The sequence below is a fragment of the Chionomys nivalis genome, chromosome 4, assembly GCF_950005125.1.
Source record: "Chionomys nivalis chromosome 4, mChiNiv1.1, whole genome shotgun sequence".
Lineage (NCBI taxonomy): Eukaryota > Metazoa > Chordata > Mammalia > Rodentia > Cricetidae > Chionomys > Chionomys nivalis.
The window spans coordinates 72320850-72345760 of record NC_080089.1 but is presented as its reverse complement, the minus strand read 5'-3'; the positions used below and the strand labels follow the sequence as shown (position 1 = coordinate 72345760).

The 24911-nt window shown below is 45.4% G+C and overlaps 2 protein-coding genes across 5 annotated transcripts; one reads left to right on the top strand and one right to left on the bottom strand.

Moving 5' to 3' along the window:
• Positions 1-1932: 1932 nt before the first annotated feature.
• Pigbos1 (PIGB opposite strand 1) lies at positions 1933-6620 on the bottom strand. Of its 4 annotated transcripts, none has more exons than XM_057768114.1 (2): positions 6458-6620; positions 1933-2955 (listed from the first exon to the last, which is right to left on the bottom strand). In XM_057768114.1, exon 2 carries the CDS (start codon positions 2889-2891, stop codon positions 2727-2729), a length of 165 nt encoding a protein of 54 aa, XP_057624097.1. In that variant the 5' UTR covers positions 2892-2955; positions 6458-6620; the 3' UTR covers positions 1933-2726. The 4 variants fall into 4 exon arrangements, with proteins under 4 accessions (XP_057624097.1, XP_057624101.1, XP_057624098.1 ...); XM_057768118.1 differs by having other exon boundaries at positions 6404-6517; XM_057768115.1 differs by having other exon boundaries at positions 6271-6493.
• Positions 6621-6661: 41 nt separating this feature from the next.
• Positions 6662-24820, top strand: Pigb (phosphatidylinositol glycan anchor biosynthesis class B). Its single transcript, XM_057768113.1, has 12 exons — positions 6662-6795; positions 7581-7716; positions 8161-8278; positions 10862-10966; positions 12418-12548; positions 14996-15136; positions 19150-19201; positions 19986-20197; positions 20871-20935; positions 23256-23469; positions 23569-23749; positions 24658-24820. The coding sequence occupies exons 1-12, from the start codon at positions 6666-6668 to the stop codon at positions 24805-24807; spliced, it is 1635 nt and encodes a 544-aa protein (XP_057624096.1). The 5' UTR covers positions 6662-6665; the 3' UTR covers positions 24808-24820.
• The last annotated feature ends 91 nt before the right edge of the window (positions 24821-24911 follow it).

Below are 24911 nucleotides of genomic sequence, written 5' to 3'. Positions count from 1 at the left end.
GCTCCTGGAGCCACCCACACTTCTGTAAGTAATCCCAATAAACTCACTGGCTTCACCAAGCTGGTCCTGAACAGAATCTTTTCTATCCTTTCCTCTCTATCTGGGGTGAACAGAAACAGACTCCTTGGGAAAAGTCAGGCAATTGTCTTCCTTCAGGAACTAGCTCTTAAGGAGCTACCGTCTTTCAATATCAACACACTGGGGACCAAACGCCCCCCACACAAACTTTGGGGGACAGTCTATGAACTAAATTAGGGAACAACACAGTGACTGCTGATGGTACGATGCAGGTGGAATACCCACCTTCAGCGTTCTCCACTTCTGCAGCCGAGCAGGGCCACGACTTTGGCGTTTACAGACAGGTACTGTGACCATTCATCACCCGAGGATGCTTTCAGTGAGTAAGGCACTTCAAGGCACATAGGCTGCAACAGTGGACTAGGTTAAATTGCTCCTGGCCCCTGGAACTTACCTGTAAGACTAATGCTTAAGTAGGAGACTTCAGCAACATCCAGTAAGGACCTCAATAAGGAAAGTAAAGGACGTGATTGGTAGATGGACAGAGTGGAAGGTGCCCGCATCCCAGCCACTGGGGGAGGGGTAAGTAAGGGGGCTCAAGCAGGAATATCACTTGATCCCAGGGTCTGAAGTCAGCTTGGGCAACACAGTGGGACCCTCTCTACAAAATAAGTAAGTGTCTGAACACATCCAAGTAACACCAAATCAAGGCAAGTGACATGTGTCTGGAAAAGGGGTGAAGGCGACAGATTGAAGTCAACTTGAGCTCAGTTATGAGTTTATGCCATCCTGGATTACATGACAAGAATTTAAAAAATAGCCAGGCGGTGGCGCATGCCTTTAATCCCAGCACTCGGGAGGCAGAGGCAGGCGGATCTCCGTGAGTTCGAGGCCAGCCTGGTCTACAAAGGGAGTTCCAGGACAGCTCCAAAGCTACGGAGAAACCCTGTCTCGAAAAAAAAATTAAAAAAAAATAAGAAATCCAACCCTGACAGCACAGGCCTGTAGCTCCGATTACTCTATAAACTAAGGAAGGATAGTCACAAGTTCAAGCCCTGTCTTGGCTACTGAGTGAATTTGATGTGAATTTTAAAAAGCAGGAGCTGACAAGATGGCTCCGTGGTTAAGAGCACTTGCTACTCTTTCAAAGGATGGAGGTTTAGCTGCCACACCTACACGGCAGCTCACAACCATCTCTAACTAGGATGTATAGGTCAGTGGGAGGACACTTTCATAGCGTCAGGAAGCCCTGGATTCAGTCTCCAAAATTGGAAAACTAACAAGCAGAACTCTCACATTTGTGTGTATTGTACAAGAAAAGGGGAATTTAAAAAAAGATGTATTTTATGTATATCAATGTTCTGTCTGCATGTACATCTATCTGCACACCAGAAGAGGACATGGACCTTATGAGACTATGGTTATAGATGGTTGTGAATCACCAACCGGGTGCTGGGAAGTCAAAACCTCCGAAAGAGAAGCCATCTCTCCAGCACAGAAAAAAAAAGCACACTAAACTATTAAGCATACTGAATTTACTTATGCAATAGGAAATTATGCCCTGTCCTGAGAAGACATAAAACTGCAAATAAGTGAACACTAAAGCGAAACATCTCGGGGCTGGAGAGATGGCTGGGCACGTAAGAGTACATTTGCTCTTACAGAGAACCTGGATTAAAGTCCCAGGACCCACAAGCAGGTCACAGCCATCTGTAACTCCAGCTATAGGATATTCAACAATTTTTGCCTCTAGACGCTCTTGCACTCCTGTGTGTATAACCCATATGAAGCACACATAATTATATTAATTTTAAAAGTATTTTTTAAAAATTTTATTTTTATTGAGCTCTACATTTTTCTCTGCTCCCTTCCCTGCCTCTCCCCTCCCTTTCAACCCTCTCCCAAGGTCCCCATGCTCCCAATTTACTCAGGAGATCTTGTCTTTTTCTACTACCCATATAGATTAGATCTATGTATGTCTCTCTTAGGGTCCTCATTGTTGTCTAGATACTCTGGGACTGTGATGTGTAGGCTGGTTTTCTTTATGTTTAAAAACCACTTATGAGTGAGTACATGTGATCATTGTCTTTCTGGGTCTGGGTTACCGCACTCAAAATGATGTTTTCTAGCTCCATCCATTTGCCTGTAAAATTCAAGATGTTGTAAAAAGAAGTATTTTTTTTTTAATGAATTATCTTATTTGTCAGATGTGTTGAGACTCTGTAATCCCAGCACCAGTGGCAGGATTGCATGTTTGAGGCCAGCCTGAGCTACATAGATCCTATCTAAAAAACAAATGCCCCATAAACCAAGCATTTGGAAAGCTGAGGTTGGGCTGCCTAGAGTTTGAGGCCAGCCCGAGCTACACAGTGAGCTCTTGCCCTGAAACAAACCAACAAAGAACTGTCATAAATAGCTTAAATTGCCTGGTTGTGGTGGCTCACACCTTTAATCCCAGCATTTGGGGGGCAGACACAAGAAAATCTCTTGAGTTCGAGGCCAGTCTAGTCTACAGAGCAAAGTCTAGTTCAGCCAGGACTACACAGAGTAACCCTGTCTTGAAAACAAAACTATAAATAAACAAATAACCTTAATCCTTTACCCATGATTTATTTATTAAAATGTATCTAAATTTTTACTAGATTAATAGTCCATGTGTAATTTCAATAGAATGGCGAGCAGTGCCTACAAATTCACTGGACGCGGAATTAGCTCTTCTTCTCTTCTGCTGCTTGAAACCCTTGCAGCTTTTCTTCTAATTCCTTCTGGTCTCTGGAATATTGTTCAAATATTGGTTGATAAATATACATTCCTCCAGCAATTCCAAGGGCGACAGCAAAGAGCACCTGTGAAACAGTCAATCTCCTGAGCATTGCCAAACAAGTAGTGCACAGGCCGAGGGCGGCTATGCTCCGCGGACAGCGAATCTCTTCAGATCTGTTTCCAAAGAGAGGGGGACAAAAAAGGACCACTTAGCGCAGGAGCCCCTAAAAAGTGCCTCCAGAGGCCAGCAAGTGTCAGAGTCCCGGAGCAGCAGTTACAGGCAGTGGTTGGCGTCCAGCTCAGGTGCTGGGAACTCAACTCCCCTAGAAGAGCCGTATCCACTCTCAACCCCCGGGCCCTGTCTCCAGCACAACTGCCCTTTCAAAGATTTACTACGAGTTTGCTCTGGTGTGAATGTTTTTATAATATTTAAGAATCACTAACTAAATCCCAGCACTTGGGAGGCAGAGGCAGGTAGATCTCTGAGTTCAAGTCCAACCTGGTCTACAGAATGAGTTCCTAGATATCCAGAGATACACAGAGAAACCCTGTCTTGAAACAAACAAATGAAAAAGAACCACTAACTAATAAATACAAATACATAGGGGTTTGCAGGACAGCATATAGACTTACTATGGAATATTTTCTAAAATTTCAATTTAGTTGCCAATAGTTACAAATCTTATTTTACATTTAACTTTGTATTTCCTCCAGGCACAGCAGCACATGCTCACATTCCCAGCACTCGGGCACAGACAAGAGGATGGGGAGCACAAGGTCACCCTTTGGCTCCATGCCAGTTTGAGGACAGTCTGGATACCATAACAGGTCTCAGACAAACAAAAAGCAAAGCCAATCAACAACAACCTTAAAAAGGAACGTACAGGGAATGAAGGGCAGAGGGCGGCATGAGAGGACGCTACATATCCTTCTATTACAGCACGTTCCCATTGAGTTCTTTCCTGACGTTTGCCTGTTTGTCCTGGTTCTTCGAGATAGGCAGGGTGTTCTTTTTTTTTTTTTTTTTTTAATATTTATTTATTTATTATGTATACAACATTCCTTCCATGTATGCTTGCAGGCCAGAAGAGGGCACCAGATCTCATTACAGATGGCTGTGAGCCACCATGTGGTTGCTGGGAATTGAACTCAGGACCTCAGGAAGAGCAGTCAGTGCTCTTAACCTCTGAGCCATCTCTCCAGCCCCTAGGCAGGGTGTTCTAAGATTACAGTTCTGCCTTCCCCTCCAAAGTGCCAGGATGACAGGCTTATCCCACTAACCTAGCCGTGTTAGTCTTCTCAGGGTGTGTAAACTGGTAGCTTTTAAAATGGCAAAAAGATGGCAAGGGATGGCAACCACTTTGCAAGTCATACAAAACATTTTACTCCAAAAGATACCTGAAGGGAAGTCAGACATGATTGTCTCATTTTAAATCTTATCTAAATAATAATAAATTTGTTTAATAAATAAATAATAAATAACGACTTTTCACTATTTCTTCTGCAGTAGTCATTATTTTTAGCAAGCTTTATGACAAAAATTTTTAAGAGGTTATAAACTTTATTGAGCCAGGAGTGGTGGTGCTTGCCTTTAATTCTAGCACTATAGGTGGCGGGGGGGAACACAGCTCTGTGAGTTTGAGGTCAGTCTAGTCTGCATAGTGAGTTCCAAGCCAGCCAAGGCTACACAGTAAGATCCTATCTCGAAAAAAGCAAAGCAAGGCAAAACAACAACAAAGTTTGTTGAGTTCCTTTTGATATTTTCGGAGACATCAAATGCAAACCATTGCATGCCCTTTTTGAGAAAAACAGGACGGAGATTTGGCTTCTAGTTCCAACAACTAAAAACAGTGGAAACTCACAAATGGACATAGCAGCTTCTAGAAAACAGTGCTGCTTGTTAATCACCTTGGTATGATGTCAGTGAATGAGAAGAGCAGAGCGAAGGAGCCACACACTTTCTGGATTGCGGCATGGATTCTTAACCACGCAGCTGATTTTTATAAATTTTATAATGGCTCTCAAATGAAATTTAAGCCCATCAGGGAAAGGAAGGTGTGTCTTCTCTTAGATTACACAGTTGACCACACAAATGACAATTTTACCAATCTTGCTTTGGTTCAATGGCAAAGAGTTTACAAACAAAAAAGGAACAAAAGCCAGAGGCCATTTGAAACTGTTTCAGATCTCTGTGAGTTTGAGGCCAGCCTGTTCTACAGAGTGAGTTCCAGGACAGGATCCAAAGCTACAGAGAAACCCTGTCTCGAAAAACCAATAAATAAATAAATAAATAAATAAATAAATAAATAAATAAATAAATAAATAAAATAATCTGAGTCTTTTGAACCTCAGTTTGTTCAGTAGACCCTCTTCCCCCTTTTTAAAAGATGATAATTGTATCTTGGGTTTCATGAACTGAAGTTTCCAGGACAAACAAAAACAAAACACATTCGTTAAACATTCTAAAAGACAAGCTGACTAGAACTTCAGTGACTATGAGGAGCCAGGATGTTTCAGACCTCAAGTCAAATTATCTTGGACTGTCTTTAACCCCTTAAATAGTCGAACTTTAGCTTCCGAATGTGACCAAACATCTTTATGACTATCGGGTAAAATCCTGGGATGCAGTAACAGGCCCTTTCTTTCCACCAGCTCAAAAGCTAAGAACGTTAGCAGAGGGCATCTGAGGCCTGAAGCACAGACGTCCCCGTCTACTTAATGTTTCTACCGATACATTTTTAAGTTTTATTTTATGTGTATGAGTGTTCATCTTCATGTATGTATCTGCAACAGCATGCATGCCTGGTGCCCTCAGAGGCACGGAGCCACAGTATGTGGGTACTGGAAATCAAACCAGGGAGTTCTCCAAGTGCAGTCAGTGCTTTTAACCACTGAGCCATTTCTCCAGCCCCCACCAACTTTTTTTTTTAAATGCTTTGATTACTCGGCATGGTGGCACACACCTTTGATCCCAGCACTTATGAGGTGGAGACAGGCAAACCTAAGTCTGAGGCCAGCCTGTCCACATAGTGAGTTCTAGGCAAGCCACGGTTATATAGTGAGGACCTATCACCAAGTGAGATAAATAGATGAGGCCAAGTGTGGTAGTGCAGGCATTAAATCCCAGCACTCGCGATGCAGAGTCAGGAGGATCTCTTGAGTCCAAGACCAGCCTGATCTATATAGTGAGATCGACTCAAGAAAATGAACTGAAGAGAAAGTAGATTAATTTGGAAGAGAAATCCCCTGGGGGTGGTGAAAAACAGATTAATAATAAATATTCACTGACATGAGGCTCAGAGGTTAAGAGCACTGGTTGCTCATCCACAGGTCCTGAGTTCAAACCCCAGCAACCACATGGTGGCTCATAACCATCTATGATGAGATCTGGTGTCCTCTTCTGCCGTGCAGATATACATGCAGGCAGAACGCTGTATACATAATAAATGTTTAAAAAATAACTTCATTTAATTAAAAAAATCCACTGACATAACTTTCTGTCTCCTGTCATTGTAAGACCTTGATGAACGGTTCCCAGGCGAGGACCCGGCATCTGGGGTGAGCGCCGACGTCACCCGGGAGCTTGATCTCAGCACTTCACTGCCTCCCTCCGCTCTGTTACCTCCTCAGCGGGCGCTAGCGAGGTGCCGGGCGCAGTAAGGGGTCCAGTCCTTACTTTTGTCTTTTCCAGGACTGAACTCCAGTCAGGTAGGCGCAATCCAGCACCACCTAAAGACTCAGCCGCTTCCGGCCGCATTTCCGGCTGTGGATGGGCTGGAGCAGCCCCGCGACGGCGGCTCGCCGGGCCCAATCTTAGTGGTGCGCGTCCGCCCGGGAGAAGGTACGGGGCTGGTTCCCTGCGGGCTGCAGGTGGTTGGGAAGGGATGGAGCCCGAGGCCGGCGACCACGGCCTGGCCTTCCGCAGTCTCCACAGCGGCTCCGGCGAGATGAAGCTGCGGAAGAGGAAGTCCACGTTGTACGTGAATACGCAGGAGAAGCGCTCTCAGCGCGGCGGTGAGTGCGGGCTGCGCCGCAGAGCTCTCGGCTCCTGACGCCTGCGGCTTGGCGGGCTGTGCGTCGCGGTGGAAAGGAGCTGAAGCTCGCTGGATAGTGTCCTTGCTGTGCGGTGCAGGCTGTGCTTGGACTTGCCGCAATCCTCCTGCCTCAGCCTCTCCATTGACGTGCGATGATGACACGATCACATCGGGCATAACAGATTTTAACATAAAATCTGATTCCCACACTCACATACACACGGACTGTTAACAACTAAAGTAGAAAATACTCTGTATTCAGCATGCAGCTGAAAAGCAAACTTGGGAAGTGGCCGACCGGCCTGGGCTTGAATACTACCTAGTCAGTAACAGCATTTTTATTTTGGGCAAAGCAGTTTTCTGAGCCTTAGCTTCCTCACATCGGAAAGGAATCACCAGTGGCAGGCTGAGGTTAGGGGGAGATTCGGTTAAGGAACCACCAGTGGTGAACAGGGGTGTGTGGGGGTGTGTCTCCGCCCCCTAGTGGGGTTTCTGTCTTTTTGCAGTGGTTGGAGGTGTTCATGGTTTGTTACCTGCTCCACACATGCTGTTAGGGAACACACTCAGGACCTCAAGCAGGCTAAGTAAGAGTTCCATCCTTAGCTAACTCTGCAGCTGGTGAAGTATATCACTTAGCTAGATAACATTTGTGGAGTGGTTTGAGGGGCCTTAACAGAGCCAGAGCCAGGGACGCCACAGTTGTGTATATGAAGGAGGAGCTGCCTGACTTTAATGCCACAGTCACTACTTTGATTTGCTTTTCAGGTCTTCTTGGAGAAAGCATTTACCTGGTCTTGTTTACCGTTTCTCTGCGAATACTTAACTGCTTCTTAGTCCAGACGAGTTTCGTTCCTGATGAATACTGGCAGTCTCTTGAAGTTGCACACCACATGGTCTTCAGATATCCTTTATAGTTCTTTTCTTTGGTTTTTTCAAGACAGGGTTCCTCTGTCTAACAGCACTGGCTGCCCTGGAACATGCTTTGTAGATCAGGCTAACCTTGAACTAACTAACAAGGATTCACCTGCCTCTGCCTCCCAAGTGCTGGGATTAAAGGCATGTGCCACCATGCTGGACTCGCGAAACACATTTCTAATTTGAGGAAATTAAGACTTCAGTTGATCAAATATTCAATATAAAGTAAAACCATGTGTTTTAAGGATTAGGGTGCAGTTTAGCGGTGCACTACCTGCCTAGCATGTCCAAGGCTGGCGATCAGTTCCCACCATCAAAACAAAAAACTGTGTTTTAAAACTTCATTGTCAAAGAAAAAATATGGCTTTATATAGAGAGGTATAAATTAATTTTTCAGTACTATTTGCTATTTGGTCCTTGATATTAGTAATTATGGTTATCTGACCTGGGAATGGACAGAGAGACTGAGGGGCTACACTTACCCCCTCATCTTTGCGAGCATTTACAAGATTCTGCATCTTTTGGGGAAAGACAGTGTTCAATTGCTGGTAAGTTTAAATTAAAGTGACCAAAATTGTTAAATCCAGATGTACTCCTTTTTCAAGAGTTAGTTGGTAATAACTGAATGATAATTGAATAACTTTGCAAATCTCAGAAAATTTGTTTCTAAAAGGCTATTGTTGGTAAAGTTCAGCCTTGTCCGGGAAGCCCACTGTACCAAAGACACTGATGTAGAATTCTTCAATATATTTAAAAATAAATTAAATTTTAAATAAGAAGATAAAAGTGAATGGCTGGAGAGTTAGCTCAAGTTTAAGAGCCCTTGTCCACTTTCATAAAGACCAGAGTTCATGTCCCAGCACCCATGAAAGAAGCAAATACCTGTGAGGCCAGCTCTGAGGAGGTAAATAGAAGATTATCCCCGGGTTGTGCTTCACCCTGTAAAACTCCAGTCCCCAGGTCAGGGAGAGACCCTGCCTCAAAGGGAACATGTGACAGAGAAAGAGGTCAAACACCCTCTAGCATCTCTGTGCGTGCACACACACATAAAACATACACAAATAAAAGATGAAGAGAAAATCTGCTGTGAGAACACAGTTTAAAGACAGCAAAATATCTGTTTTATATGATGTTTTAATTCATTGGATTGGGGAGAAAATTTGTGGTGACAAACATTTAATGACCTGTATCGTCACTGTGCTGTGTAGTAAGGCTGCAGTTTCTAGGCTATGGATTACCGGGGGCTGTTAAGAGAAGACTGCGCAGGACCTGACGAGTCTGTCTAGTCCGACTCTCGGTTTTAGGATCCTTTAGAAGAGGAGCAGGAGGGAACCAAACCAAGACCTTGAGCATGCCAGCAGGTTCCACTGAGGTTCCCACTGGGGTACACACCGGCAGGCTCCACTGGGGTGCACATCGGCAGGTCCCACTGAGGTACACGCCAGCAGGTCCCACTGGGGTGCATGCCGGCAAGTTCCATTGAGGTACATGCCTACCTGCCAGCAGGTTCCACTGAGGAACACGCCAGCAAGTTCCACTGGGGTACATGTCTACCTGCCAGTGGGTCCCACTGAGGTGCACGCCGGCAGATTCCACTGGGGTGCACGCCGGCAGGTTCCACTGAGGTACACACCAGCCCTCAGGATCTGTTAGGCTGTCATCAAGTTGGACCCAGGAATTTGAACTGTTTCTTTTTGGTCAGGGAAAACCAGGCCCCAGTATTCCAGAGGGAGTCCAGTTCTGAGGTGCTATGTGGCGCCTAGAAAGACTGAGGCTCTGGATTAGCTTGTTTGACACAGGGCCGTGCCTCTCTTTGCAGTGGCTGAGGCCATCTCCAAAAAAACCAATTTTTTAAAAAAAGATTCATTTATTCATGTGTGCTTGGAACACGAATGTTGGTGCTGGAGGCCAGAAGAAAGGTTCAGATGCTCTAGAGCTGGGAGGCACCCGTGAGCTTCCTGACCTTAGTGCTGGGAACTGAACTTGGGTCCTCTGAAAGATCAGCAAGCACTCTTAATCACTAGTCATCTCTCCAGCCCTGGATTTAAAAACTTTTATTGTTAAGAGCCCAGGCTGCAGTATTAGGTCTACCTCGGTCTGAATCCAGGCATCAATGCTAACTGGCTCTAGAGCTTCGGGCACATAGCCTAACCTCTCTGTGCCTTGGTCTCCTCGTGTGTTAAACAAGTCTCAGCGAGCTGATGTTAGATGTTGTTAGAAGGAATGAGCTAATGCATGTTAACACCTGCTATGATACCAAGCACACAGTACTGTAAATGCTTGACTGAGAAACAAAACCTACCATATGCTTCTAAAAGAGGATCTTTGTTTTAAATAATTTTTTAAAGATTTACTTATTACAAATAGTGTTCTGCCTGCATGTATGCCTGCAGGCCAGAAGAGGGCATCAGATCTCATCACAGATGGTTAGTGATGTGTGGCTGAGAAATTGAACTCAGGACCCCTGGAAGAGAAGCCAGTGCTCTTAATCTCTGAGCTATCTCTCCAGCCCTAAACAAGTGCTTTTTTTTTCCTTTTTGGTTTTTCAAAATACGGTTTCTCTGTAGCTTTGTCCTGGAACTAGCTCTTGTAGACCAAGCTGGCCTTGAATGCGAATGCACAGAGATTCGCCTGCCTCTGCCTCCAGAGTGCTAGGATTAAAGGCGTGCACCACCACCCTAAAATTGAATCATAACACAATAAAATGGTTTCAAGCTGCTCAGGAGGAGCTCAGTGATAGCGCACTTGTCTAACATGCACATGGCCCTGGGTTCAGTGCCGACGATCACAAAGTATATTAGTATTGTAAGATATACATAAATATAAAAATGGGTAAGTGGGATATGGTGTCTCACACTTGTAAATCCCAATACTTGGGGGTGCTGGGACAGGAAAAGACAGCGGGGCTACATAGCAAAGCCTTTCCAAAAGATGGGGGAGGGGCTGCTTTGCAAGCAAGAGCCGGCAAGCTAAGCACACACCACACACACACACACACACACCCGCGCCTGAGAGACTTACGGGGATGGAAGGGTGGCTTTCTGCGGATGGTTAGGATTTTGCTTTTTATGGCAGTTCAGTATGAACCAGGATGATGTGCTCAACAAACCTTTTCTTTTTACCCACTGAAGATCTGGATTCCCAGACTGGGCCAAGCTCTTCTCTCTGCTGTAGCGGATGTAAGGCTGTACTCGCTCATGAAGCAGGTGGGAAACCAGGAAGTGGCACGATGGGGGGTAAGTCCCAACACTGTAGACATTTGACCGAGCATGCGTGGGCAGACGGCCCTAAAACAGCTGGTCCCTGGAACTGTCTGGAAATTCTTCCGTAATTAAGAACAGTAAAATCTGAGCGGTACATGTCATCTCCTGACTCAGGCCCAAGTGGGACAGGCCGGATCCCAAAGCCGGTTTTGGAATCCCTTGGGCATCTAAACTGTCAGAGTCCTCATCTCTTTCCTTAGCCTTTGGACATTCTGGAAGCTGCTTTTACAGCCTATGTTCGCTGTCCCCCCAGCCCTGAGGATTGCCTGAGAAAGCCCTTTATTTTATTTCTTGTGTTTGTTTCGTTTTTGAGACAGGGTCTCCCTACATAGCCCTGCCTGTTCTGGAACTCACTATGTAGACCAGACTGGCCTCAGATTCACAGAGACCCCTCTGCCTTGTATCTCCCAGTCAAACTATTCCCCCAATGGGGGACTGGGTTGTGTAGTGCCACGGTTTCCTTGCTTCACTCTGCCCACGTGAACCATTTACCGATCTACTGACTTTGTTTCTATCACAAAATACACTTTAAATTCTAAGCTTTCCATTCACCAAAACATTTCTGGACTATGATGTATTAGTAACCTGGAGGAAAGGCCTATTTGTGCCAGCATTGTTTCTTTACATTTTAAGATGTGTTTTATTTTCTGTGTGTCTGAATGTGGTGCCCATGTAGGCCAGAAGAGGGTGTGGGATTCTCTGCAGCTGAAGTTAGAGGTGTTTGTGAGCCACTGGCAGGGGCCTGGGACCTGAACTCCTGTCCTCTAAGAGGGCAGTAAGTGCTCTTAGCGCCTTGGTCTGTTTTGTGTTTTACATTGTATAAAGAAAATTAGCTTAGTGACTAAGTCCCTGCTAATTGATTCAGACACGGACTCATTCCCATAGCAACTGTGTTTATGTTTTATGCGCACTGCCAAAGGCACATGTGAAGCGGGAGCAGAGATGGCAGCCCACCTTTGAGACCTTCCCTGAGTTCTCCTCAAGGAAAACCTTTTCCATCATGAAAATCAGAACCTTTTTGTTCTGTTTGTTTGGTTTTTCAAAAGAGGGTTTCTCTGAGTAGCCCTGACTGTCCTGGAACTCGATTTGTAGACTAGGTTGGTCTTGAACTCACAGAGATCTGCCTGCTTCTGCCTCCCAAATGTTGGGATTACAGGTGTGTGTTGGGATTACAGGTGTGTACCACCACTGCCCGGCTTTTTTTTTTCTTCATCAGAACCTTCCAAAAGCACTACCAACTTAGCATTAAGACATGCAAATCTGTTATCAAAGCCACGGGTGGCACAGGATAAAAACAGCGTTTGACCATGTCTACTTTTCAGACATTCCCCTTTGACATAGCTTCTGCAGCATCTGGAATCGTGCTTTCTACGGAACACTTCATCCATTCCCTACTGCAGCTGCACTCACTCCTGACTTCTTAGTTTTTTTGCCAGCTGTGCTCCTGGTTCACGTGGTACTGCTGTACCCGAACCCTCACGAACACCACGGAGACTGCCCTCACTGCAACTGCCCTCTTCTACTATCCCCTGGAAGGCTCGAGGTCCATGAACAGGTAAGATGGGAGTTCTAGGATGTGCTTTTTGGAAAAACCCCAAGTATCAACATTTTCTATTCAGTAGATCCCACGTGTTCATGGGACTTAGAGGAACCAAAGGTTTCCGATGAATGCAACAGAAAACGGTCACACCGATGAGTGTAACAGAAAACGGTCACACTGCATGGTAAATCTTAAAAGATGGCTGGTTACAAGGTGTAGACGGTGCTAAGGACATCCAGTAGTGCCCAGAGCTCACTGAAGTAGCAGCCTATTATTGGTGGGCTCCAAAGGACTAGAAGAAAGAGTACTGGATCCTTGCCAAGCTCTCTCTACTTGAAGGTCCCCACAGGAGAAGGGCATAGTTAGCCTTCAGCAATGGCAAGGAATCAGCCAGGAGAATAAGTAATCCTCACTCAAGCTGTGACTGCCTTCCGGTTCCCTACAGCAATCAGAAGGCAGGCTAAGTGTTCCCGCAGGTCTACTGACCAGCACGGGTGAGGGTCAGCAGAGCTAAATAATAAGAGAGAGAGAAAAAAAAAAAAACAAAACCCAGACCAAGCAGAGAGAAATGTCTGAGCAGAATCACAGAGCTGACAGAGCTGTAGGCACTAGGCAGGTGGTGTGGGGAGCAAGTGTGTGGGAGGGAGGAACAAGCAAGGATGAGGCTGAGATGGAACCAGGCTCCACACCTTGGGTTTTATTCTACACAGAGTAGAAAACCACCAGAGTCAAACCTGATTTCAAAAGAATGTTCTAAATCTGGGTATGCTGGCACATGCCTTTAGTCCCAGCACCTAACGGAGGCGGAAGTAGGCAGATCTGTGAGTTTGAAGCCAGCTTCAACTAAGTAGTAAGTTAGAGAGCCAAGGCCACATAGAGACAGCCTGTCTCAATAAAAGGAGAGAGAGAGAGAGAGAGAGAGAGAGAGAGAGAGAGAGAGAGAGAGAGAGAGAGAGAGAGAGAGAGAGAAGGAAAAAGCAAAAGCAGTGAAAGGAAGAGACAGGAGGCTTGGGAAGCCCATAAACAAGCCAGTGCACCCTCAGCCTTCTTGCACCAAGATTTTCCTTTCCTTAAAACAGGGCCCCACTGTGTAGTCCAGGCTATCCTGAAACTCACTGAGTAGACCAGGCTTGGCCTGCTCTTGCCTCCCATGTGCTGGGACTAACGGTGTATGCTACCACCATGCTCCATTGACATCATTTCTGCATTAGATTTGGGAAATGTTCGAGGCTACTGTAAGTGAAAAAGATAGGCAGATTGTGGGAATGCGCTGTTCTGTTGTGCTCCATAACCCGAGGGCTCTAACTCCCTGTTTTATAGTCTTTTATTATCAAGATGAGACCTAGCTGGGCCCTATCCTGTGGTTTCACTACCAATTACTCTACTTTCTCTCTATGTCACATTCAGTTTGAGAAACTCTGGGTAGGTCTGTGAAAGATCACTGACCCTATCTGGACATGGTGGTCACACATTATGTAATGCCAACACTGGGAGGCAGAGGCAGGAGGGTCAGGAGTTAAAGTCACCATCTTTTTTTTTTGTTTGTTTTGTTTTTTTGTTTGTTTGTTTTTTTTTTGGTTTTTCGAGACAGGGTTTCTCTGTGGTTTTGGAGCCTGTCCTGGAACTAGCTCTTGTAGACCAGGCTGGTCTCGAACTCACAGAGATCCGCCTGCCTCTGCCTCCCGAGTGCTGGGATTAAAGGCGTGCGCCACCACCGCCCGGCTAAAGTCACCATCTTTTATACAGCAAGTTTGAGGCCAGCCTGCGCTACACAACCAGACAAAGAGTTGCTTGGGCACGGTGGTTCATGCCTGCAACCCCAACTCTTGGGTGACTCTCGAAACTGCGCAGCCTCACCTTGAACTCATGACCCACCTGCCCCAGTCAGTCTCTGAAGTGCTGGGATTACACATACACCCTTGTGTGTGTATGTGTGTATACATGTGAGTAGAATTTACCTAATTCTACTCAAACAAAAACACCTTCCTTCTTGGGAACGGTGCCTGGGGTCAGACCCAGGCCCTGAAATGTTCTTCCACTGAGCTGCATCTCCACTCTACACGGTCATATGGACTCAGGCCGTCAATGAATAAATAACGGGATTTTCTTAAATGTCTGCTAAAGAAAGGATTTGTGTTTTTTTTTTTAATATAGTTGCTTAGGAGAATGTTTATTATTTTTCTGCCAATGAAGCAGCATTAAGGTTTCGTGTATCTTAAAGTATACACAATTAGTATTAGGAATCTGCTTCTTACTTGAAAGTGCTAACCTAGGTTTGGTGGCACAGGCCTGGAACCCCAGCACCTGGGAGGCTTGGAGTATGAAAGGGGAAATGAGCTTGAGCTATTTAAGTAAGACCCTGTCTCAAAAGCCCCCAAACCGGAGTCCTCTCACAGTGGAACGAGATGACTAACTTGAAGCTCCATCTCCTGTCTCCTGTAACGACCTTCCCTTGTTTCTAGTGTCAAGTACTCACTCCTGGTCGCACTTGCTTGCATAGTCCGCCCCACAGCGCTCATCCCATGGGTGCCATTACTCTTCAGTCATTTCTACCAAGAACAGAGAAAGCGCCATCTGACCCTGCATCACTTTTTACCTGTAGGGTAAGTCTGGCCGTGGTGCCATCTGAAACATCTTATTAACCTGAACATGACATGTTGTGAGAAAGATTTTGTACCCTTCAGCTAATTACTGTATCTAATGTCACAGAAAACTTTCAACTCTGTGTTTGTTATTTTTTAAATACTAGTGTGTGCGTGCTGCAAGGCGTACACACACACACACACACACACACACACGGAGGTCAGACTACTTTTGTGGTGGTGGTTCTCTCCATATGGGCTCTAGGAATTGAACTCAATTAGCAGGTTTTTGTGGCAAACACCTTACCCCCTGAGCCATTCCATTGGTCCAGTATTCCATTATTCCATTTTACATTTATGAGACTGATTAACTTTTTTTTTTTTTTTTTGATTTTTGAGACAGGGTTTCTCTGTAGCTTTTGGTTCCTGTCCTGGAACTAGCTCTTCTAGACCAGGCTGGCCTCGAACTCACAGAGATCCGCCTTGCCTCCCAGAGTGCTGGGATTAAAGGCGTGCGCCACCACCGCCCGGCTGATTAACTTTTTTTTTTTTTTTTCGGTTAAACAAAAGTGTCTATTAGAATTTCCACTTTTATTTCCTACAGTTTTCTCTTTATTTATTAAGGACCTTATAACAGTTTTGCTCAAATGACCCCATGATGTTCTTGAGTGTAAGTCATGCTAGTGTTCTTATTTTATAGTAAACAGAAACATGGAGAAATTTAAAATTAGCAAAGCCAGCGGGTCAGGAACTGTTGAGTTGTTTAACACAGCTGGCCTGAGCCCCCAGCATGACACCCACCACAGCATCCAGTAGACTATCCAGACTGTCTTCTCAGCCAGGGAGTGGACCTTGCCCAGCAGAGCATGGAGTTGCAGTGTCCCTCAGCTCTCTGAGTAGCTGGGGTCAGACCCCTGTACAAGGCCTGGCCTCTAGGGCAGTGCCAGATACTGAGCCAGCTCCCAGTGCTCTGCCTTTATGGGGAATACAGAAGACTGCAAGCCTTCAGAGGGAAAATGTTAGGAGGGCAAACAGCGACAAAGGCCACTTGGAAATCGTGCAAGGAAAAGCACTCAGACTTCATATGGGAAAATAGGGTTCACAAACAGAAATCATTTTTGTTTTTTGCTTTGATTTTTTTTTTTTTTTTTTTTGAGACAAGTTCTCACTATGTAGCCCAGGCCTGCCTCTACCTTTTGAATGCTGTAATTAAAGACATGTACCACTGGGCCTGGCCTGTTTTGTCTTGTTTTGTTTTAGAGACAGCCTTACCCTGAAGCTTTGGCTAGCCTGGGACATGCTATGTTAACCAGGCTGGCTTTGAACTCAAAGATTCCCTTCTGCCTCAGTTTCTGGGTGACGCTGAACCACCACACCTAACTAACCTAGAAAAAAAAATGTTGAACCTACTTCCAAACTAAGTTAAAAGAAAATCTTCCTTGTGTGGTGGTGGCGCATGCCTTTAATCCCAGCACTCGGGAGTCAGAGGCAGGCCAGCCTGGTCTACAAGAGCTAGTTCCAGGACTGGCTCCCAAGCTACAGAGAAACCCTGTCTCGAAAAACCAAAAAAAAAAAAAAAAAAAAAAAACACAACTTCAAGCACGTCTTTTATCATGAGCCACTGTGTTAAAGGGTCACAGCGTCAGAAAGGTAGAGACTACTGCAGTAAGGGTAAATCAGCACTGTCTCCTCCAGGTTCAGCAGGACATCCCCCAGCAGGACAGAAAGCCTGAGAAGATACATTTGAGTAGGGAAGGAACTTTGCGATGGAGGCAGAGCTCCATGGCAGACCGCTTACATGCTGACTCCAGCGCGCACAGAACAAAACAAAAGGACATTTTGAGACCCACTGTGAAGAAACAAAATGGCATCTACAGTACATGATCAACCGAACCTCATCTCCAGAGGACACAAAACACGGAAAAACTGGAAACAAATGAGGAAACACCCTAGCAGCTTCCAAAACTATCCAGTTTGGGAGCTGCAGTCTCAGTGGTTGAAAGGGACCTGTCGCTCCTGCAGAGGACCCAGGTTCAGTTCCCAGCACCCACATGGGGACTCACAGCTGTCCACAACTTCAGTTCCAGGGCACCCAACACATGTCCTTAACCTCTGAGGCCACAAGTAACCTACGTGGTGCATATGCATGCATGCATGCATGCACACAATTAAAAAGTATCCAGATGGCCACTAAATATAAAGGGATTCATCATGTACGGTGTGGTAGCACACATCTTTAAGCCCGGCACTCGGGAGGCAAAGGCAGGTGGATCTATGAGTTCTAGGCAGCCAGGGTTGCGTGGTAAGATTCAGTCTCAAAACAAAACAGAAACTTGCTCAGCTGTACTCAGTGGCTCAGTGCTTCTCTACCGTGCACAAGGCCCTGGGCTCAATACATCTTAAGAGACAAACCATACAAAGTATCCTTTATGTTCACATTGGAATGAAGTTAGACCATTAGCAAACAAACAAACAAACAAACAAAAGGTAAACATGCAAAGCCACCTTCATTACTACAATCCCAAGAAGAAACCGCAAGGTGGAAATGAGGCAATGTCTCTCAGGAGGCTGAGGCAGAAGTTCAAAGCCACCAGCACAACTCATAAAAAGAAAACTCTGCCAAACAGTGGTGGTTCACGCCTTTAATCATAGCACTCAGGTGGCAAGAGGCAGGTAGGTCTCTGAGTGTGAGGCCAGCCTGGTCTACAGAGTTCCAGGACAGCCATCTTGTCTCAAAAAACAAAACAAAATTATATGGCTGTGCCTCCTTGTTAGCGTTCTGTTGCTGTGTAAACATTGAACAAAAGCAACTTGGGGAGGAAAGGATTGATTACAATATACCAATTATAGTCCACCACCTAGGGAAGCCAAGGCAGAAACCTGAGGGGGAACTGAAGAAAGGAAACCTCGGAGGCGCTGCCTACCAGCTTGCTTCCTGTGCACTGCTCAACTACCTTTCTTACAAGCCTGGGCCTGTGGGCCGGAGGATGGCTCCGCTCACAGTGGGCACACACTATGACATCAGCTAACATTTAAGAAAACGCCACACAGACATGGCAAAGGACAATCTCATGGAGACCACTCCCCAACTGTGGTTCTCTCAGGTGTGACAAGTTGACAACTGACGGGAACTGACACTGTCCGTAGCTAAATAACTAAAAATGGAGACTGTCTCAAAACAGAACCAAGGGAGTTTGACAGACAGCTACTCTCAGCACACACATAGGAAGACAGTCCGATCTCAGAAGTGCAAGGATAGCGAAGCTGCCAGCAGCCCTGGGAGCTGGGAAGCTGATCTCTTAATCATATTTTTATGTTGGCAGGTTGATTAGTTAAGAATAGATAAAATAGGGGCTGGAGAGATGGCTCAGTGGTTAAGAGCACTGCCTGCTCTTCCAAAGGTCCTGAGTTCAATTCCCAGCAACCACGTGGTGGTTCACAACGACCTGAGATGAGATCTGGTGCCCTCTTTTGACCTGCAGGCATACATGCAGGCAGACCACTGTATACTTAATAAATAAATCTTTTAAAAAAAAATAGATAAAATAGTAGATTTTTTTTTAAGTTTGCTTCTCATCAGTGAAAGATCTTTCAAAATGTATGAATCCAGTTGGTGAACTTGTAAAGCATTTTTTAGACTTATTTAGACTTATTTATTATGTATACAGTATTCTGCCTGCAGGTCATAAGAGGGCACCAGATCTCATTACAGATGGTTGTGAGCCACCATGTGGTTACTGGGAATTGGACTCAGGACCTCTGGAAGAATAGCCAGTGCTCTTAACCTCTGAGCCATCTCTCCAGCCCGTAAAGCATTTTTTAAAAAATTTATTTATTTTGAGCCACCATATGGTTGCGAGCCACCATATGGTTGCTGGGAATTGAACTCAGGACCTCTGAAAGAACAATCAGTGCTCTTAACCACTGAGCCATCTCTCCAGCCCTTGTAAAGCATTTTTAAAGTGTTTATAAAAGGCATTGGCTTGGAATCTGGCAGGTTCAAATGTGAGTTACCATTCTACTTTGTTTTTCAGACTTATAACCTTCAGTTTGTCTCTGATAATTGATCGCATCTTTTTTGGCCAAGTAAGTAAAAAGAGATTAAACTAAAGGCTATTTTTAACCATTTACTGCTCTGAAACCTCAAGCTGGACTTGTAATGTTTTTGTATTTCAATCTGGGTGTGATGACACTGGCCTGGTGTGGGTTCACACTGAGAAGGCAGGAGGATTGGGTGGTCAGCATTATATTATCCCTGGCTGCACAGGGAGGAGGTGGAGGCCAGCTTAGGCTACAAGAGACCCCACCTCAGAACACAAACAGACCCATTAATATTTGGGAACGGAGGCAAATCTTTAGTTATAACAGAATCCATTGAATCATTCTGGCTGTATTCTTTGGTGTCCTCTGCTGTGGTTTCCATTAACACACATCTTGATGTTTAATGATTTTAATCCTTAGTCATCCAGAAGTCCTGTCAACCAAAATACTCTGCCCTTCATTTGGTTGCAAAACAGACTCCCGAACTCTGGGCAGTAGACGCCACTGCTTTATATTCGGCCTCAAAAGGCACACTTCGCAGGGGGTTACAACTCTGATTTGCAGCCTAGAAGATTTATTATTAGCTGTGAGTTTGAGACAAACCTGGTCTACAGAGCAAGTTCTTGGGTAGCCTGGGCTACCCCAAGAAACCCTGTCTTGGAAGAAAAAAAAAAACAAGTTATTAACAAGACTTCATGTCATTGATTAGAATTACTAATGTAAGGCTGCTGCCTGATATTTAAATTATTTAATATTATGATTCTATCCAATATTCAAAGATCCAAGATCAGTTTCTGACACTATTTTCATTTTCTTTTACTTATACCAGTGGACGTTGGTCCAACTTAATTTCTTGAAATTTAACGTGCTGCAGAATTTGGGGACATTTTATGGCTCTCATCCATGGCACTGGTACTTCAGTCAAGGGTTTCCAGTTGTCCTGGGAACCCACTTACCCTTCTTCATCCACGGCTGCTTCCTGGCCCCAAGGAGGCTGCACATACTACTGCTGACCGTGCTGTGGACACTGCTGGTGTACAGGTAAGACTTTTATGTTCACGTAGGTGAATGTTCCAATGTTCCTAAGAGATTCTGAACTATTCCAAAGCAGGTTTTTACTTTCTTAGGGTAGAGCAGTAAGGTTATGGCAGATGGAAGTAGCAGTGAGTTTGTGGTGTTCAAACAGTGACAATCGTCACTATCAGACGTATGTTGGGGAGAGGCACCTGCGCCACCAGGATTCACATAGTAGGAGTCCTTGGTACTCTGACCACCGAACGCCCCCTATGGCGTGAGCACCCAACCCCAACACACATACCCAAACATTTAAAGATATTTTTGAATGTATCCTTATTTCAAATTTTAGTAGTATTGCTTAATTGAATTAGTAATATAAATTTTCTAAGTGTAATTGAACAGTATAATCTCACTGACAAGACTGTTTAATCATAATCACATTCTATTTAAAAAAGAGTATGTTTTCTGAGTCTGAAGCCAGGAATGGTGTAATGCCAGCAGTGCCAACAACACAAACTAAAGCAGGAAGTGTCAAGAGTTTGAGGCTAATGAGAATTATGATTGAAAAATGGTTATCTTTAAAAAAAAATTCCATCTCAGATACTAGAAAAATAGATCATGTTTATTTTATTTTATATACACTGATTTCGCAGGAATGTGTAAAATTAATGTTTTGCCTTAATATCCTTTATTATAGCATGTTGGGCCACAAAGAATTCAGGTTTATCTATCCAGTTTTACCATTTTGCATGGTGTTCTGTGGTAAGTGTTTTGTTTAATACAGAATACACTAGAAGATAGAAATAGTTAAGAGAAGCCAGGTATGGCAGCACTGCTGCGATCCAAAGGCAGGAGGATCAGCCACAAGTCAAGGGCAGCCTGGGATTTCGATAGCACGATCCTATCTGTCTCAGAAGAGTATAAAACATTAAAGACAGTGCCAGTTTATTTCCAGCTCGGCTAGATAAAAACTTTCCTATTAGAAACTGTTACTGTAGTGGTTTCTTTTTGTAATCTAATGATCTATGGGTGATCTGGCTTTGCAGGCGGGGCTGACTGGACCTCACCTTTCAGTTGGCCTTGAACAAGGATCATCCTCTTGCCTCAGCCTACCAAGTGCTGAGGTTACTGATGTGAGCCACCTTGCCCAGCTTCTAAATAGCTTTCCTCCTGTGTTACGTAAGGTAAAACAAGGATCCACCTTCCACGCCACTTTTTTTGCCAGGGGTAGAGGATGAGACAGAGTCTGGCTAACAATCTCACTGTGTCATCCAGGCTGGCCTTGACCTCCTTCCTGATCACCCAGTGATGGGAGGCCAGGCTTGCTGCACCATGCACAGCCTCCCTTAGAATTATCAAGTCTTTCCTAACCACTTCAAATCCAAGCCTTCTTCTGTTCTTGTGACCTGTCAGTCACTGTTGTCTAATTAGTGACTTTTAATGCCATTTATCCTTACAAGTCACATCTCAGCCGTGCTCACTCACACCAACTGGACAAAGCACTAGGCCTAGGAAGGGCTCTAGATGTGTGGGACCAGGCTAGCTGCAAACTGAACACACCAGCTCCTGAGTCCTGTCACTGCCCTGTCCGTCAGGTGGAGCTTCTTATGTGGGTCCCAAGAGAAGAGTGGGAAGGCAGGAGGCCTGGACCTGAAATCTGCGAGTCCTTCCACCAGTCTTTGGGTCACAGCAAATCAAAAGCAGGCCAGATTCAAGAGGCGGTGAAACAGGAAGATTTGTTCAGTCTGATGGCACACACCTACTTAAGCAGAACTCACTCAGTCCTTTAAGACTAGGTCTGGATAACGAGTTCCTTAGAGCGCGAACTGTGCCTTCGTTTCTTACCTGCCCGAGGTGGAGATGCTAAGATGCACTTGTGCTGATGTGCTCCCAACAAGTAGTAGGTGTCAAGTGGTTCACTGCTGGCCGCAGAGACCTTGCTTCCTGTTGACAAGCACTTGTTCTGAGTTCGGGTCTGCCTATCCACACTGCTCATGCACTGCTTCAAGATGGCCTCTGTTCTAGAGCCAACAAGTCAGGGAAGAGGGCACCTGTCTGCGCTCCAGCATTCTGGCTGCCAGGGCCAGAGGATTGCTGGTTAAGGCCAGCCTGTGTTACATGCATGGCACGTTCCTGTCTTAAGGGGAAAAAATAAAACACTTGTAATCCTTGCACTAGGGACGTTGAGGCACAAGAAACCAAAGTTCCAGGCCAATCCTTGTCCCTTGAAGCAACAGCTTCAACTTGAAGATCTTGCTTAATAGCCCAGGCTAGCTATGAACCGGCACCCTCTTGCCTAGACCTCCACATTGGCTGGGATCACTGCTGTGTGCTACCTCACACACTGTATATTCTCTTGTTAATTTTGGTGTCTGAGTTCACAGTTCCACTACAAGATCTTTCTTGTAGGATTTAGTACTTACGTGGTAGGTGAAAACACAGCCTGATTTCCTGCAGCAATCTAAACTTCCTGGCACCTATGTTTGAGCCCACAGAACCCGTACACATAGAAAGAGCTAACTTACATAAAGGGGTTTGTACCTTGTGCATGAGATGGAAGCCAGACACTTAGCTACGCCCCAGCACCACACCCAGAAGCATCTTTTCTAGGGCCAGGCAACTAGAGCAAGGCAGGCTCTTAGAGTGATGTTTATGGGAACTACACCTCCATGTTACACGGAACTAAAAAGCCCTATTAGGTGGTGGGATCCAACTGGGTATGACTGAACACACAGTGCTGCTTCCTGTACTGCATCTCAGTCCAGGCTAGCCATGATACTGGTTGTTTCCAACTGTCCTTGGCGTCAAATTTCAGAAATCCCTCTGTAAATCCTAGATGTCAGATGCCCTCAGACTTTGTCTGCCAGGTTAAGCCTGGACAGCCATTACCCACACCACACCTTTGACTCAGCAGAAAAAGGCTAGCTCCTGCCCGAGAGTACAATGGTGGTGAGTGCGCAGAGAAGCCAATTCATTATTTGCCACGGCTTATACTGTCTGCATGGAAAATTACATGCAAATGAACTCATAACAGAAAAGCAAGACCGCCGCATTCCACTTCCTTCTGCCCATCTCCATGCAGGATACTCACTAGCCCACTTGAAGGCATGGCGGAAGGCAGCTCTGGGTTTCCTGCTTTTGTCAAATATGCTGCTGGCTCTCTATACTGGCCTAGTTCACCAGAGGGGCACTCTGGATGTCATGAGTCACATTCAGCAAGTCTGCCCCAGAGGTCCCGACCCAGCTTCAGTCTCCGTGTTCATCATGATGCCTTGCCACTCCACTCCTTACTACAGGTAAGGAAGGCAGTTCTGCCTGAGGTCCCGCAAGTTCAAGGTCAGCCTGAAACAATATGGAAACTTGGGGTGCTTAACTATCGTGACCTTTCTACACAGCCACGTTCACTGCCCACTGTCCATGCGGTTTCTCCAGTGTCCTCCAGACCTGACTGGAAAGTCCCAGTATCTTGATGAAGCAGATATGTTCTACCTAAACCCCTTAAGCTGGCTACAACAAGAGTTTCGGAGCGATGCATCTCTCCCCACTCACTTGGTCACCTTCAGTGTTCTGGAGAAGGTACGTCCACTTGAAGTAGTCAACTCGGCATTTCTTGTATACACATGCGGAAAGGCCAGAGGTTTAAGTTGATGCCCCCTCCTGTCTATCTCCACCTCATTTTCTGAGTCTGGTCTCTCACTAAACCTGGAGCATAACTACTATAGCTTGTCAACACCCCCCCAGAATCCTATCTCTGCCCCCACTCCAATGACCCAGTGTTAGGACTATAGGTATGCACCACCATGCCTGTGTTTATTTATAAAGACCGGCTCTCACTGTGTAGTCCTGGCTGGCCTGGAATTCACAGAAGCCCACCTACCTCTGTCTCCAAAGTGCTACATAGTACTAAAGACGTGCTGTGCCACTTCACCCAGCTACCATGCCCAATTTTCTGTGTGTGCTAGGGGTCCAAACTAAGATCCTCATGCTAGGTCAGCAACCATGACCTGAGCCACCTCTTCTGCCCCTACCCCCCACCCTCCAATGGTTTCTTTTTTTTTTTTTAAATATTTATTTATTCATTATGTATACAATATTCTGTCTGCGTGTATGCCTGCAGGCCAGAAGAGCGCACCAGACCCCATTACAGATGGTTGTGAGCCACCATGTGATTGCTGGGAATTGAATTCAGGACCTTTGGAAGAGCAGGCAATGCTCTTAACCTCTGAGCCATCTCTCCAGCTCCCCTCCAATGGTTTCTTAATCCAGTGAAGTTGATAAAATTTAATGATTACAACCCCAGTTCCATAACTGGTCTTTCCCCAGGAAAGAGCCCTAGTTCTGTAGCTCACTAAATATGTTTAGCTACCACAAGTAGAAATCTTGGATGAATCATGAAGAAAAAAGTCACAAAGGAGAAATTATAGCTGGCAACTCTACATTTCTTTGAAACTGCACTTGACCAACGTGTCTTTATTTCCTTGTAGGAGATCCGCGCCTTCCTCACTTCAGGGAGCTATGAGAGGACCGCTATTGTCTTCCATACGCACTGGCCAGAGGGTCGGACTGGAAGTCACATACATGTCTACGAACGACGGTTACCCAGCAGCATCGCCACAGGAGGGAACGAACTGTGAGGACGGCTGCAGAGATGCTGGCGTAACTGAGGGGAACTTCAAGTGATTCGGGAAATGAAGAGGAAGCCACTTGGGGGCGGCTGTACCATCTACCGTACCAAGGC

Coding starts and splice junctions, on each gene's coding strand:
- Pigbos1 (XM_057768114.1), bottom strand. CDS start 2,891: ATGCTCAGGAGATTGACTGTTTCACAGGTGCTCTTTGCTGTCGCCCTT.
- Pigb (XM_057768113.1), top strand. CDS start 6,666: ATGGAGCCCGAGGCCGGCGACCACGGCCTGGCCTTCCGCAGTCTCCAC. Junction 19,202..19,985: donor ATCGCATCTTTTTTGGCCAA/GTAAGTAAAAAG, acceptor TACTTATACCAG/TGGACGTTGGTCCAACTTAA. Junction 20,198..20,870: donor TGGACACTGCTGGTGTACAG/GTAAGACTTTTA, acceptor CCTTTATTATAG/CATGTTGGGCCACAAAGAAT.